This window comes from Macaca mulatta, chromosome 2 (assembly GCF_049350105.2).
Source record: "Macaca mulatta isolate MMU2019108-1 chromosome 2, T2T-MMU8v2.0, whole genome shotgun sequence".
Taxonomy (NCBI): domain Eukaryota; kingdom Metazoa; phylum Chordata; class Mammalia; order Primates; family Cercopithecidae; genus Macaca; species Macaca mulatta.
The window spans coordinates 167887959-167904825 of NC_133407.1; the positions used below are offsets into that span (position 1 = coordinate 167887959).

The 16867-nt window shown below is 39.9% G+C and overlaps 1 protein-coding gene across 1 annotated transcript in view; it reads left to right on the forward strand.

Annotated features, from left to right (window-relative positions):
- LSAMP (limbic system associated membrane protein) overlaps positions 1-16867 on the forward strand; it is a 649962-nt gene that overhangs the window by 596625 nt on the left and 36470 nt on the right. Inside the window, exons 4-6 of the mRNA XM_015129946.3 lie at positions 6013-6147; positions 16032-16152; positions 16616-16764. Coding sequence (XP_014985432.1) covers positions 6013-6147; positions 16032-16152; positions 16616-16764 — 405 coding nt within the window. The remainder of the gene's footprint in view (positions 1-6012; positions 6148-16031; positions 16153-16615; positions 16765-16867) is intronic.

The window sequence follows — 16867 nt, forward strand, 5'->3', positions numbered from 1 at the left end:
ACAAAAGGAAAACATGAAACATACTGTAAGAACAGAAACATGGTACAGCATTTGAAGTTCTCACAGGAAACTTCAAATGGCATCATTGATTCGTGATCTTTTGTCCTCTAATTTTCACAGGTAGAAGTTCATAGCTTGCTTTTCTTGCTTGCCTACTTCATTCACGTTTCCAATCACAGACCCACACAAACACAAATATGCACACATATACATCTTGCAAGATAAATTCCAGTGCTTTGCTTTTCATTAAACTGTATGTATGGTTGTGTTTATAGCTAATGTGTTTATAGCCACTTACATGTAAATATTCAAACGTGGATGAGTAAAAGGAATAGCCACCTCATTTCAAGCACATCTTCCCATCTGTGAAACACTGATCTACTGAGATGCTGTACTTACAAAAGTCTTCTCAGAACAGTGAAAAAATGATCCATTCATTTCCTAACATACTTTCCTTGGAATTCTAAATTTTTAAAGTCACGAAATGCTCGAATTTAGCAAGTTTCCTAAATTGTATTTTTTTGTATCTCAAATGTAAGGAAAGATAGGTACTATAATGATTATTAAAGTAATAGTCTTTAAAAAATGTTTTTCATTACAAATATGGGGCTGCTTGTCATGTCCTGGGAAGCTTTTGAAACTAGTACTGCTCTGTTTAGGAAGCAAATATTTGAGGATGAGGAAATGTGTGTGCTGCTCCCGAAAAGTTAACAGTAAAATCTTATATGTAAATAACTAGTTATTTGTGGGTGTGTGTGTGGGTGTGTGCGTGTGTGCGCATGGGTGTGTGTGTGAGAGAGAGAGACAGAGAGACAGAGAGAGATATGGGAGGATAGAAGGAGGGAGAGGGAGGAGAGAAAGAAAGGGAATGAGAGAAAGCAGCACCATGGAAATACATTTAATTTCAAATGGCTCCTTGTTACAAATGCTTGGTTGACCTTATAAATCTAAATAAGTCAACATTTTGCATAGGAACTTCAGGGTTCACTAAAGTATGGGACTCTGAAGGCACTGTACTCAGAAGGCAGCACCTGGCATACTTTAATTGGTGTTATTCCTGGCTGATTTGCCTCCACATTTGGGAACATAGGAGAGAACACTTTTCTCTTGCCATTAGCTCTAGGCCCTTCTTTCTGACTTATGAAGAAATATTAAAAGAACTAATATGTACAACTTCAGTAAACAGTGACTAAGAAGGGATATGCTAATTATGTGCAAGAGTTTAAAAGGTGCATACACTGAGGAGGATGAGAAGTTATTTAGCCTGGTAGCTGAATATTGCCAGGAGACACAAAAACACATTAAGCAAAGGGAGATTTAAACTAAACATTAGATCCCAGAATAAATATAACACTCAGCGATGTGAGCAGGCTTGTGGAAATTGGTTGAGATGTTTAAAATACCAAAATACTGAAATTTGCATTTCAAGTAAACATTTCTGTAAGGACAAAAAATAATAGGAACAAGAGAACGACCCAAATTGTGGCCATAGAACCCGTCTACCAGAGAACTTAAACAGTAGGTTTTGTGTCTGTTTCTGGCCTGAGGGTCTTTTTAAGGTTGAGAGAATAAAAGACAATATTGGCAGGACCCTGGGGTTGAGAGTAGCCAGTCAGGGCGAACTGAAAGAAATGGAGAAAAGTTACCCTCTTGGGGACAGGCACATGGGGACAAAGGGAAAGAAAGGAACAGGAGAATCTGAGTGCATTTTAGAATTTTGTGACTCAAGATTCAGGTGGTATATTCCATGCCTTAAAACAAGAAATGGCACTTGCTGAGATTGTATCGTGCCTGTGTCCACAGGGAGTTCTGTTGGTTTCCAAAACGATAACTCGCCATGGCAGATAATTCCTTGGGACATGGCCAGATATGCCCCCGTGCAGTCATTCAGCAACAGAGTACTCAGCACACCCTTTCTTCCCCAGTAAAAGAGAACTCTATTAGGATCATTAAAAGGCAGTGGAGTTTTATGCCAACTTCTCTGACAGAAATACTTAGCCACTTTTCAATACTTAGCTCTATCTCTTAAACTACAGGAAGTGCTGACAATAACTCTAGAATCTCTTTGAGTTTCTTAACTCAGTTCGGATTTAGCTCAGTCCATTCAGGTTACTATAACAAAAATACCATAGACTGGGTAGCTTATAAACAACTGAAATGTATTTCTCGCAGTTTCAGAGCTTGGGAAGTCCAAGATCAAGGTGCCAGCAAATTTGCTGTGTGATGAGGGCCCAATTCCTGATTCAGAGACAGCTGTCTTTTCTCTGTGTCCTTACATGGCAGAAGAGGCGAAGGAACTCTGGAGTTTCTGTTTTCTTTTCTATTTTCTTTTTTTTTCCTTTTTTTTTTTTTTTTGAGATGGAGTCTTGCTCTGTCGCCCAGGCTGGAGTGCAGTGGCTCAATCTCAGCTCACTGCAACCTCCGCCTCCTGGGTTGAAGCAATTCTCCTGCCTCAGCCTCCCAAATAGCTGGGATCACAGGCATATGCCACCACGCCCCGCTAATTTTTTTGTATTTTTAGTAGAAACGAGGTTTCACCATGTTGGCCAGGCTCGTTTCGAACTCTTGACCTCAAGTGACCCACCCGCCTCGGCCTCCCAAAGTGCTAGGGTTACAGGCATAAGTCACCATACCCAGCCTGCAGCTTCTTTTATAAGTGCACTAATCTCATTCATGAAGCCTCCATCTTCCTGACCCAATCACCTCCAAAGAGGTATACTTCCAAATACCATCATCACTTTGAGGATTAAGTTTCAACATATGAATTTTGGAGAAACACAAGCATTGAGTCTGTAGCGAGCTAACTCAACAAACATTTATTGAGTGACTAATCTGAGTCAAACCCTGTGCTAGTTCATGAGGATATTATGCGTAAGGCATGGTCCCTGCGGCGCTTACAATCTGGAGCTTTGGCTTTCCAGCAACAGAAAAGCTCCCATTTCCTGTTAAATTTCTGTGAATTGGTAAGAAATTCTCAAGTGAAGCAATAGAGATAATGCATTATGGGAAAAGTCTCCCGGGTGTGACTAGAACAGACTAATCAGGAAGGGCCAGGGAATGCAAGAGTTTCAACTGGAGGATCCAGGGATAGGGAAAGGAAGCATGACAAGAGGGAGGGCCCAGGGATGTCTCTCAATGTTTTAAATTCAGTTTCTGGCCTGAGAGTCTTCTTAAGGTTGAGAGAATGAAAGGAAATACTGGCAGGACTCTTGGGTTGAGAGCAGCCAGTCAGAACTGAAAGAACTGGAGAAAATTTGCTCTCATGAGAACGGACACATCAGGGAAAAAGAAAGAAAGGAGCAAGAGAATTGTTGGATGAGATTGGTTGGATGATGGAATACAGTGCAGTTTCCTCTGCCTGTAGTTGGTTTGCACCTTGAGCCTGCTCCCACTTTATTGAGACAGCTATGCACATCGTGTGCTAGAGACAGAGGCTGCCATTGGAGAGGAGGAGAGCTATCACAGGAGAAGCAAAAATAGTGTCTCTGCCTCCCATGTGGGTCTCTTAAGGGAAAACTCTCCTTTTATCCTCAGGTAGTTTAGGGGAAATTCTAGAGACATGAGATTGAAAGTTTATCTGATAAGGACATGTTTTGTTATCTGCTTATCAGGAAAAAACCAGATTATTAATATTTATATTGGTAACGTAAGAATGCCAGGCCCCAAACACAATAAATATTGTTTTATTTTCTCTCATTCATCTTAGTACTTACTCTCACAGGTGCCATCTTCCAGAATCGGTAGGGCTTTAGTTGGTGCAGCTAAAAATAATCTTTCTCTCTCCTGCAACTGTTTTGTTTTTGTTTCTGTTTTAGAAATTCAAAAAGCAAAGTAGGGACCCATAATCCACCATTTCTAGGTATTTCATGGGAATTGGAAAGAATTCAGTGTTGCCAAGCATCTCTAAGATTATCCTTGTTCTCTCCTTCTACTGACAGCTCTGTCCCCAACCAAGGTTAAGATTATGGGTGGGGAATATGCAGGATGGGAAGAAATACTAAAACATTCTAAAATTATTATTAACTATTTTCTCATTACAATTTACCATTATGCTCAAAATAAATAATGCTATCTTACTTTCTATTCCACCTCTGCATTCTAGGTTTTCAATGAGCTTATACCTATTTCTGCCTGCTAAATAAAAAACTAATTGTCAAAGTTGCCATTAGCCTTCAGGGTATTTATGTTCAGCTAGAAGAGTCTTAGCATCAAATAGTTGGCATGACACTTAGTCCATAGAAACAATATGCAGGAAAGATCTTTTTTACCTCTTCAATCCCAAATCCTGCCCAATTAATCCAGAAAAGTGGCCAGTTACCTTTCTGAGATTACTTTTTCTTCCCTACTACATTCTACTTCTGTAACATGTAAAATCAGATCTAAGTACTTGCTTTAAATTTTAGCAAGGAAGAAGAGAAAAACGTAGACAGGAAAAAAATAACCTCTTATAAAAAAAAATTCTCAGTAGAAGCATATGCTAGATAATGTGCAGAACTTCAGAACCAAATAATGGTATATTACTCTTGCCTGTTTTTTTAATCAAGATTGTATAGTTTCCTCAAAACTAGTGATATTGACAATTGAGAGAAGACTTGAAGCTTGGAATATCCAGAGAGTTGTGTTATAGAATGTTAGCAGAGAAGCCCCATGTTCTGTTGGGAGCCTAGTTAACAGGTTTAACTGACATATTTAGAGTAAATTTGTCTCCTTGCTAACTGTCTGTTATGTTGATTTGGTCATCGGGGACTTCCCAGAAAAGGAAAACAGCTTGTGGCATTTGAGCAGAGCTAATGACTGGTTCCATTTAGTGTGGAATGACCAGGAGCATCATGGTTGCAGGACTGTGTTCTTTAACACCCTTCCCAGCTGCTCTATCCTAACTCGTGTAACAGTGGAGTTTTGAAATTTGGGGGCAAGGGGGTTCAATTTAGCTAGAGTTGAAGTCCTTGGGCCTTTCTGGCCAAGCTCTGGCTAAGCTCTTCCTGCTGCCCAATCTCATTTCCTCATCACCTTCTCTTTCTTCTTTTCATTTTTCTCCCCCTCCACTTCTTCCTTATTTCTCTCTCCATCTCTTCAGGAAGAAAATAGTTTAATCAATTATACTCCACATAGGGGAATTTAAACAAGGTTTCCTTAGTTGAGATTACTTTACTAAAATGCACACACTCAATTATGTAGATTTTTCCAAACAGGACCTCCCTATTCCTAATCCAAACTTTTAAGCCAGTGATATTTAACTCCCTACCCCAAACCCCAGATGACACAGTCCATCACAAACACACCATCAGCAGCACATTCTCATGGATCTGGCCCATGGCCTAAAAGCCTCTATGATGATGTAGTTTGATATAGGACACAACTGTCAAGACAGTCTAGCATACAATCCTTATGAACAGAATTTAACAGAATCTAGAGAAGAGTGGTGGCTTCTCAAAAGGAAGCCACTTTGTCTAATAACAATGTTGGTGTAAAGAGTGCCTTGCACAACAAAAAAAGAGTGCTTTGCAGCGTGGTGTGACAGATGATGTTGGTGCCATAGCCCCTCACAGCACTTTATGATTTGCATGTACCTCCTGCCAGCTCCCACTTTGTTCCAAACCCTTAACCAGTGACTGGTGAGTGCCTGCACCTATAAACACCCCAGCTCCCAGCCTCATGATCAGAATCATTTTGAAGTATGACATGAGCTGTCCCCAGGCCTCCCTGAAAGACTGAGCCACAGTTGCTCTCTGTGGGACTTAGCTTGACATTGCACCCTTGCTTGACTTCTTTCTCTTCCAAGTCCCATTTTCCCATTTTCTTTCTGGTTTTTCCTGAGAGCATTTTCTACTCAATCACTTTCACAAGACTTTTTGTCTTGAGGTCTGCTTCTGTGGAATCTGATGTCAGACAAAGTACATTGTCAAATCATTGAAAAGAAATATGGATTTATTGCTTTTAAAAAGAATAATGAGAGGATCTGCTGCCTATTTCAGACTTTAAAAAAGAATCATGAAAACCTCTGTTTTTCAGGAAGGGAATTTGAAGGAGAAGAAGAATACCTGGAGATCCTCGGCATCACCAGGGAGCAGTCAGGCAAATATGAGTGCAAAGCTGCCAACGAGGTCTCCTCAGCGGATGTCAAACAAGTCAAGGTCACTGTGAACTGTGAGTACAGCAGGAGCCAGCAGGTACTAGGTGCCCAGGGTGCACCTCTACCTCCAGTGAGCTCTAAATTAGATTCCATTAGCAAAAGAGCATTGTACTTCAAGCAGATGCTCCTCTGGCCAGGAATGCACATTTATACATTGAACACATCCAAGGGCAGGACTTGGCCTTTGAATTTGATAAATCAACTCTAAATGTAATCCATAACACATTTAACAATACCCTTTTTTACTCACACTACAGGATTAAGAAAACATGATCAGACAGCACTAACATTGCTGGCGGTCACTATGCTGGTCTTCATGGAAATCAAGGTCATACTACTTAAGAAAAAACAGCAATTTGTATCTGGTTTAACTGGAATTTCCATCTTAACGCATTGTTTGTCAGGAGGGAATGCCTCAAGATTATATTTTATCCTCCGCTATTTAAATAATTGGCCTTGGAAACAAATTAGAGCCACTGTGGTCAGATACCATGTGTCCCTGATGGCTAACACAAATGTCTGATAAGTTAATTTCCGTTACCTATTTGTCCCAAAGTATGGGCATTAGAAAGGAAGATTTCACTAAGATGCATAGGTAAGTGGGCATACTTTGAACTTCTCGGATGAAAGGATTCTTAGATGTAGTTCAAAAGAGGGTGGGCGGAGGGAGGATCTATATGATGTGTGTCACCCAGCAAAGGAATAAAGAGAATTCGTTTACCCTGTTCAGTTAGCACTGACTCTACATCACTCAAATTCAAGTTCCCACATCACACAACTGTGGCTAGTGGCAGGGACAAAGGGAAGCTTTGACAGTTCTTCCCTTCTATGCATTGAATGCACACACATCCTACATACACACACATAGGCACACAGACATACATGTACAAATATCTTAACCCATATTTGAAAGTATCCTTTAGGCTGTGATGAGTACTTTCTGTCATCTCATGTCTTCCTATGTACTAGGTTTTTTGTATAAATTCTCTCTTTTCTACCCAACAACCCCAGCAAGGTAGATATAATTGAGACCATTTTAGAGTTTGAAAAACTGCAGCCCAAGGAGGTAAAACTGCCCCTTCAAAATGACACAGAAAGTAAATGTAAGAAAAGGGATTCAGACTCAGGTCCATTTGATTCTAAAGCCCACACTCTCACGAGGAAGATAAGGAATTTTCAGTTCCACATACCTACTATGTGCAGTATTGAGTTAAGAGATTTATATTGGTCGGGCACAGTGGCTCACCCCTGTAATCCCAGCACTTGGGGAGGCCGAGGCAGGTGGAACCTGAGGTCAGGAGTTTGAGACCAGCCTGGCCAACATGATGAAACCCTGTCTCTACTAAAAATACAAAAATTAGCCAGGTGTGGTGGCAGGTGTCTACAATCCCAGCTACTCAGGAGGCTGAGGCAGAAGAATCACTTGAACCCAGGAGGTGGAGGTTTCAGTGAGCCGAGACTGCCACTGCACTCCAGCATGGGCAACAAGAGTGAAACTCTGTCTCAAAATAAAGAGAGAGAGAGAGAGAGAGAGAGAGAGATTGATTGATTGATTTACATTTGTTGTTTAATCCCCACAGCCATTTTAAACCTATGAGATAAGCATCATTAGTCTTACTTTAGAAATTTGGAAACTGAGGCTTGGAGAGCTGAGGAAACTTGCTAAAGTTTACGCAGCCTGTGCTGGGATGCACCATTACCTGTGGCCTTGCTCCAGCCTTGCAGACTTCTGAAACAAGCAGCAAAATCTCTTTCACACCAAACCTAGAGGAATCCAATAGATACAAATGACTCTGCTATAGTTTATGGCACTCATTTCCAAGAAGCAAGGGGCTGCATTTCATGAGTTCTGAAGTGCTTCTATCCCTAGCTGTTTTCAAATTTTTTAGTAATAGAGTTTTGAAATGCCAGTTATTACTATTCTTTTCTAGTGCTGGGTGTGTTTCAAAGACACATTAATGATTGCAGTGTTATAAAATGCTTTAGGACCTTTATGTCACATGAAAGGAAACTTCTCTGGCTGTTTGTATAAGTTTATAATTAGGTTAGCTTCTTTTATGTACACACAACCATGCCATCATCTTCCATCTCTTCCCTGACTTTTGGAGTTAAGATTTCATTTTCTCTTAATTGACCTTCAACTTAATTAGATTTGTGAAAGTCCAATCATAGTGTACATAGAAAATATTTATGCTTCCATTGTGTGAAACATCAAAGTGGTCTGGATTGCAGATGGTTCCCAAGATCAAAGCTAGCCGCCTGCGTCCTATTATTATTGGTGCAATTAGTCTGACATTGCTTCTTCTTGACTGTCCCCAAAGTGTAATTTAAAGCAGAAGAAAATACTTACAATTTTCAAGAAAAGACTTTTATGAAAATGTGAGCTTTTGCTAATGATGAGTGAACCACAGAATATGGACAGAACCCTGAGATTCTAAAAAGATACCTCATAACAAATTATATGGAAAACTATAATGAGTTTACTCACACATCCAGTATGTCCTAACAAGCAGGACCTAACATGTGCCTGACTTTATCAAAATTGCTCAGTAAATGTGTATTGAATAAGTAGGTGAAAAACTCACAGATAAACTCTGCCCTCTTAACATTTCTCCGAATTTTGCAAATAATATGGTCACAAATCTGGAAAAATATTTTATCAATTTCCTTTGGAATCACCTTTTACCAAAACCTCATGAGCTGTGTTTTTATTATATCAAAACTAGTCATCACAGCACTTGTCCTGTTCAAACAATTCATCCAACTTAAATATAGTTGTGTTAAGTAGATGAAGTCTCTCAGATTGAATTCTGGAACCAAGTCTGCCTAGCAACACTCTTGCATACAGAGAAATGCCCAGGATCACCTCTATCACTTCATCTAATCCTGCTGGCCATGAAATTTATTATTTAAACTGATTCTGTTTCCTTTTCAAAACACAGGCTTTGGAATTAGGTCAGGGGATCAGGATGGTTAAGATAACTACTGGCCAAATAGATTATTGTAGTGAACAGACCCTGAGTACTACCACTACAAGAAAGAAAAAATCTCAGGGCTGTTAACTTTCTCCCACCAGCACTTCATTGACTCATTTACTCAGTTGTTAACAGATGTTTGTTGCAGGGCACTGAGAGACTAGAGCAGTAAAGAAGAGAGACTAACAGTCTCTCCTGTTGAGCTCACAAGCCGGATTCTATGGTCTCTCCTTTTTACTTCTTTTGGATGGCACTTCTCTGCAGTAGGCAGACAGCATTACACATAGCCACTTTTATATGCAAAATCTATTTTCTAAGTGGTAGGAGGTCCTGGAATTTACAGAAAGCTAAAATGTTGGCTCAAAATCTCTTCAACTGAATAGGCTTAGTATAAATTAGACAACAGACAGGACTTCCGGGTTTCTGTATCTCACCCAACAAAGTAACTGTTAATTTCTTTCAGATACCAGTCCTAGGGACAGTCTGTTCTTTCATTGCAGGTTCTAGGTGCAGTTCCTCAATTTCAGTTCTCACAGTGCATTAAATGTAACTATTTTTGAGTTTGTCTCATCCTAGTGCCCAGTACACCTAGAATAGTATCTAGCACCTAGTAAATGTTTAACAAATACAAACTGTTAATTTTATCTAGACTCTTGCAATACTGGACTCCTTTCCTATTCCTGGAGAATTTTTTCTCAAAAGTTGCTCCCAGCTCTCAAGCCTGTCTCCGCCCCATTGACCAGCTGATGTTCCCACCTTCCACTTTCCCACAGGTCTCTCTCCAAATAGGTTCACATTGTCATCCTCACAACTCCTTTTCCCTTTATTTGTCTCTCTCTCTCTGAATTCGTTTCTGCCTCCACCCTGGTGTCCAGAGCTAATCAACCCAATCAACACCCATGCTGGGGCACTTGGGGAGCTGACATTTCTTAATGTGGGCTTGCCTTACATTGGAGAGCCATTTATTTAGTGGAAGCAAAGGTTGTCACAAAATACACAATTGGGCTGGAGAGACCTCCAGATAATGTATATATATTTTAACTGGTATCTTCAGTGATTTGATTCAAAAATCACCTAATGAGAAAACATTAGGAAAATAACTTATTGTTTGTTTGTTTGTTTTTGAGGCAAGGTCTCACCCTGTTGCCCAGGCTGGAGTGCAGTGGCCCAATCTCAGCTAAGTGCAACCTCTGCCTCCCGGGTTCAAGCAATTATTGTGCCTCAGCCTCCCAAGTAGCTGGGATTACAGGCACGTGCCACCACACCTGACTAATTTTTGTATTTTTAGTAGAGATGGGGATTCACCGTGTTGACCAGGCTGATCTCAAACTCTTGATTTTAAGAGATCTGCCTGCCTTGGCCAGAAAAATAACTGTTTAACATGGAACCAGACTGGCCAGCTTTTCTAGCTTTTCATAGTTACACCTATTCAGTCTCCATGCTCATCTTTAGTTTATTCTTGCCTTTGGGTAGGTAATGGTAAAGACATATCCTAATACTTATGAATCGATTATGAGGTCTTCAGAGGAAATATTCAGTGACAACCCAGAGTACTACAATGTTTCATTATAATTTTGCAATATGGACAGGAACCATAATATTCTAAGTACCTTCAGAGTACCCAGACTCTCCTAGAGATTTCATATCAATTCACTGTAATCATCACACCAACAGTGGCCAACTATATTAATCCATTCTCACACTGCTATAAAGAACTGCCCGAGACTGGGTAATTTAGAAAGGAAAGAGGTTTAATTGACTCACAGTTCCACATGGCTGAGGAAGCCTCAGGAAACTTACAATCATGGTAGAAAACAAAGGGGAAACAAGGCACATTCTTCACAAGGCGGCAGGAAAGGGAATGAGTGCAGGAGAAACCACCAAACCTTTATAAAACCATCAGATCTCATGAGAACTCATTCACTATCATGAGAACAGCATGGGGGAACTGCCCTCTCGATTCAATTACCTCCACCTGGTCTTTTCCTTGACACATGGGGATTATGGGGAATTACAATTTGAGATGAGATTTTGGATAGGAACACAGCCAAACCATATCACCAACCAAATGGGAGGGTGTATTGGGCCTGGTCTGCCCCAGTGAGAAGTATTTACTTTATCACTGTCATTGTTTAATATTACTGGCACATGGTGACTTTAAAAAAAAAAAAGCAACTCTAAATCAGTCTTATTATCATTTCTAAATTCTCTCAGATAATGTGTTTTTTATTGCCTACACCCTCTGCCTCTGTTGCTTTTTACACCGCTGCACACTACCCATGGGAGATGATCTATATCATCCCCATGTAGAGAGGACGAAAACAAAGCTCAGTGAGCGTAAGCATGCTCTGACACAAAATCAAACAGCTTTTGTGAGTGGTGGACTTGGAACTCAAACCCAGGTCTAACTCCAAAGTTCTTTCTTTATCCATGATACCAAGTGAATAATACTATAAAATAATACATGTAATCACTAGGTGTTTAAAGTGCTCTCATATTAATGACTTCATCTGATATTTACATCAAACCCTTGAGATAGACAGACAGGCATCATTGTCTGTATTCCTAGGTGAGGGGCTGCAAGGGAGCATTGTGTCCCATGGTAACAACCTAAGTGGCACTAGCAGAGATTGCATCTGCATTTCCTGACTCCTAATACAGGTTTATATCCACTGTGTCACCGCATGTTGTGCCATTGTTGGTACCCTATAAATAATAGAAATATGCAGCATTTATCTTTCCATCTACCGGCCTGCTCCCTCCCCAGATGGTATTTTTTTCCTGTTAGAAATTCATTGTTCTTCAAAAGAATTCATTCAAATAGATGTACCAGAGCAGAGAGGTTCAGAACATGAGTTTCAGAGCATGACAGACCTGGGGTTAAATCCATGGTCCATCAAATACTGACCATGTGAATTTGGACAACTTAATAACCCTCTGTAAGCTTGTCTTCTCTTTCATAAAATGGGGTTAATCATATTTACCTCCTAGGGCTAATTGTTTGGATAAAGAGGATATCTAAAACCTAGTAGAGTGCTGACATGCAGTAAATGACTATACATTAAATTTTCTATTCAGAATATTCTTTTATATGAATATTCCCAATATTAGTAAGATTAAATGAATGATATTTTATTTCCTAGTCCTCTGTTTTGTTTCCCTATTCATTCTGATTGAAAGAGTCTTGTTATTGGTGATGTCAGAAGAAGAAAGGCCCTATTAATATTTTCAGAACATGGAATTTTGAATTAATGTAAACTGGAAGAGTCCTTTGACAATTGTAAGCTATTCCAAAGTCATATAAAGAATAACAATGGACCTCTCTGTGCAGCATTTTTATGAAGCCACATTTTTATTATAACCATATTTTGAATAAGGACATCTATTATTTTAACTACACAAGGCATGCTGCAGTATGATTTGTAATAGTCTTTCTTAGCCTCACCTATTCAGAATTCATTACAAATGAATTTTGAAATGTTCATTTCAATAAGCCATGAAAAAATAAACTTGCACCATGGTGTCATTTGAAAAATATTAGAAACAATGAGCTCTTTGTATATTTATCAGTATTCATATATTTACCCTGATACAAGAAAATTCCCAAGTTTTCAAAGAGAGAAGCAAGTAGCTGGCCTTTGTAACTGACTAGATTAATGCACTTGTAAGTGCTCAATCCTAGTTGACTGCCAGCTTCCCCATGCTGGGGTCTCTGAAGGGCTAATAAATAGCTTACTGCTTAGTAATTCAGATTCCAAACAAATTGACAAGTAAGGAAAAGAGTGGTCAGGAGACCTAAATGTTCCCATTTTTAGAGATCAAGGTGGCTAGAGATGATAGGTTAGTGTGGTCGACTCACCTCCCTAATCATGGCAGCCCTGGGATGGGATGGGCCTGCCCACATGAAAGCAGAAAGGAGAGAGCCCAAGTAAGACTTCTGTCATAGAGAAACAGAGGAGAACCTCTGCTACCAGCCAGAAGCTTGGTCCCAAAAGGAAGAAAGGAAATAGATGAGTCAAACAGGCCCAGTTTCTTCTTCCTAAATTTTTCAATCAGAAAAATCATTTATTTCCCCTGGGTCCTGAAGTGGTAGGGGATGAAGGGTAAATAGTCACCAGTTTGCAGTTATAACCATGTGGCTCCAGAAACTCACAAACAGTGGTTAAATTTTATCTTACAAATTGGGAAATTGAACAAACAAAATTCATAAGCAAAATTATCTTCAGTCAATGTCAATGGGCCACTGTGCTACAGATGATGGAGTCATTGGCAGCTTAAGGACACAATACAGTGAAAAGAAATGAGGACTGGAAAGTAATGTATATTGAGTATTCTACTGCTGGTCGTCTATTTCTTTACTTATGAATCTTATCTCAGTGGATGGCGTTACCCAGATGCCCAAGCCAGAAATCACAGTGTTGCCTTTTCAACACTGCTTCTTTTCCTCACCCTTATGAAATCCATTTCTAGTCTCATCAGTTCTGAGGCCTACTATCTCTCAGCCTTCAAATGTACTTCCCTGCCTTGGGTTCCACATTTTTTTTAGTTTTTGAGACAGAGTCTTGCTGTGTTGCCCAGGCTGGAATGCAGTGGCTCAATCTCTGCTCACTGCAACCTCCATCTCCCGGGCTCAGGCAATTCTTGTGCTGTAGGTTCCCGAGTAGCTAGGACTACAGGTACACACCACCATACCCAGCTAGTTGTTTGTATTTTGGTAGAGATGGGGTTTTGCTATGTTGGCCAGGCTGGTCTCAAACTCCTGACCTCAAGTGATCCACCTGGTTGGGACTCCCAGAGTGCTAGGATTATAGGCATAAGCCATCATGCCCAGCCCTAACATTTTATAAGTGAGGAAACGGAAGCAATATGACTATGGGCAAAGTATTAAACTCTCAAATGAGGAAGGACAAGGAGGAACAGAGCCTGGATTTGAGCTCATGTCTACCAGACTTTAAATCCAAGCCCAGAACCTCTATTCTGTGTCCTTTATTAATATCTCCCCACAGCACCACTACTACTATTGCATTATCCTTTGAACTGATGTGCTCTAATGATCTATATAATCAATTTTAGAAGCTAGCTTCTTTTTTAAAAAGATAAAAAAGAAAAAGGCTCAAACTGGTACAGATGTTTTCCCAGACCACAGATCTGTTTAAGAGTAGAGTCAAAATCAGACCTCAGATTTCCTCTTCTCGACTGCTAATTCTGGTTCTTAAACCACGGAATAGATAAATGAGTAATTGGGAAAGTTAGCAATTTAAGAGTTAAATTAGTTAAGGGTTTGAAAATACTCTTGGATCATAATGATGCCAACCACCCATTTGTAAAGAATGAGCAGTTTTAACTAGAATTGGGATAGTTTACAGTTGGAAAAGATGCTATAAATCATTAAAATAGGATCCCCTCATTTTATAGGTAATAAAACCAAGGCCCAGAAAGAAAATGTATGATGGGAAGTCCAAACAGCCAAACTCAAACTAAATCCCAGGACTCCTAGTTTCCAATCCAGGTTTCGTTTTACGACAGCATCTTCCCATTTAGTGCGTATACGGAAATAAGGCAGTAAGTCTAAAGCAAAACAATACCAGCAGCAGTAAAACAACAAAACCCCATTTAGCATGCCTGTTTACATACAAGTGTTTATTCAAATGAGCTCTAACTCTGACAGTGATTTAAAAATGTCTAAGCTTATGGAAAAGTAAAATCAAGAAGGAAATTGAAGACAAATCAGATGCTTTCTCGTACACTCTTTTAAACTCAGAGAATTACAGTCTTCTATAGGTAGAAAACTTAGGCAATAGTTTTTTAGCATTAAAAAAAATCAGAAATAAGGAAGATAGACCAGGTGCCAAAGGGCAGGGTTTAAATGAGTTTACCCACTAACGTTCACTTTACTAATTTTCCTAAATGAGCTTTTTCCTCTACAGAGTCTAAACAGAGTGTCTGGGTCTGTTTTCCCCATGTGTACATAGCCAAGTTGCCATTTTCTAGCAAACAACCTTTGGATAGGAAAGGCCTCTCCTTGAAGGTCCATAACCTGCACAAACACAGCATCATCCGGTGCAGGAGGCTGAGTCTACAATCCTGACACAGTCAAGTGGACATGCAAACACTCTTTCCATCCATGTAGGACTGTTTGAATGAGTCATGGAAAATTAGAGTGTCAAATGTGTTTCCCAGCTGATTTAAAGCCTGTGATAGTTTTGTAGGCCCATTCCTGGGCATAAAAATCAAGGGCCCAACTGCCAGAGAGAATAGAAGGCTGATATAGCAGTAAGTCTTCTATGTACCAGGATAGGCTTTAAACCATACCCCCACACATAAAAGCTAAATTTACCTGGGTTGTGATGATAAGGGAACACATTAAAGAAAAGAAGGTAATCACCTAATATTAGTTTTGTTTGTTTGTTTGTTTGTGAATCCTGCAACAGTATCAGACCAAACTTGCTTTGGAAAGGCTTTAGCTGGCTATTATTTTCATCAGACTCCTCAAGGCCATCTTAAACTATAATGACAAGAAGAAAAAGAAAAAATGGTCAAACTATATGTTGAGATTCCTAAGTCCTTTGGTATCATTGCTTCATTTATAAAAAGAAGCTATACAAATATTTATAATCTATAATTGTATACCATGACCTATTGGAGGAGGGATAAAGAAATTCTAGATTCCATTTCCATAAAACCCTGCTAAGTGTCTCATTTAAGTAAACCAAGTCTATGTTTTCATTAATTATCTCTTATTTTTATTTAGTTTTTTGGTGATCAACCCCATTCAGCTGATCACATAATTCATACAAATGGAGCTTTAAGATGGCTCCCTTCCTGCCTCTCTCTAATCAGATTTTCCTTCTTCATTCCTTCCTGAATAGAAATTATAAGCACCCCGACCCTCATATAAACTTATGTGCCTGTCCTTCCTACAGATCCTCCCACTATCACAGAATCCAAGAGCAATGAAGCCACCACAGGACGACAAGCTTCACTCAAATGTGAGGCCTCGGCAGTGCCTGCACCGGACTTTGAGTGGTACCGGGATGACACTAGGTATGTGCCAAACCTACCATCCCCCGTGACTCCACTGCATGGGCCTGGGGACACCGGAAGCCCCACAACAAAGCCAAAGCCAAGCCAGTTGTAATTGTGTAGAACTATATTCTCACACTCTTCCTTTTTAATATCTCTTACCAAATTCTTTGGGGCCTGTAGCTCTTAAGCTGAAGCCCAAAAGCAGTCAGGTAAAATATAAAAACAGTTCAACGGGTAGCTTTCACCTACATGTCTTTCTTGCCTATAACAGAAACTCAAACCCATTCCCTAGTTTTCTCTGTTGATGGACATAGATTCTGATAATATGGCATTGCACAATTAAAATAGGAATTGGGCATGGAACCACAAATCCTAGCTACTTCCTTTCTCTCCTTTTCCTGCAGTGTCAGGATGGGGAAAAATTCCTAAGCTAAAACCTTCACCAGTGTTCCTTTCTATTCTTCTGTTTTTGAACTCTTAGGATAAATAGTGCCAATGGTCTTGAGATTAAGAGCACGGAGGGCCAGTCTTCCCTGACGGTGACCAATGTCACTGAGGAGCACTATGGCAACTACACCTGCGTGGCTGCCAACAAGCTGGGGGTCACCAATGCCAGCCTAGTCCTTTTCAGTAAGTATGCCAAAGCAGGGCCCAACTTGGTGGAATTAAATTGACTTTTCACATGAAAAACGTGAAAACCATTCCCTTATCTATTAAAGGTTCCCTTAAACAC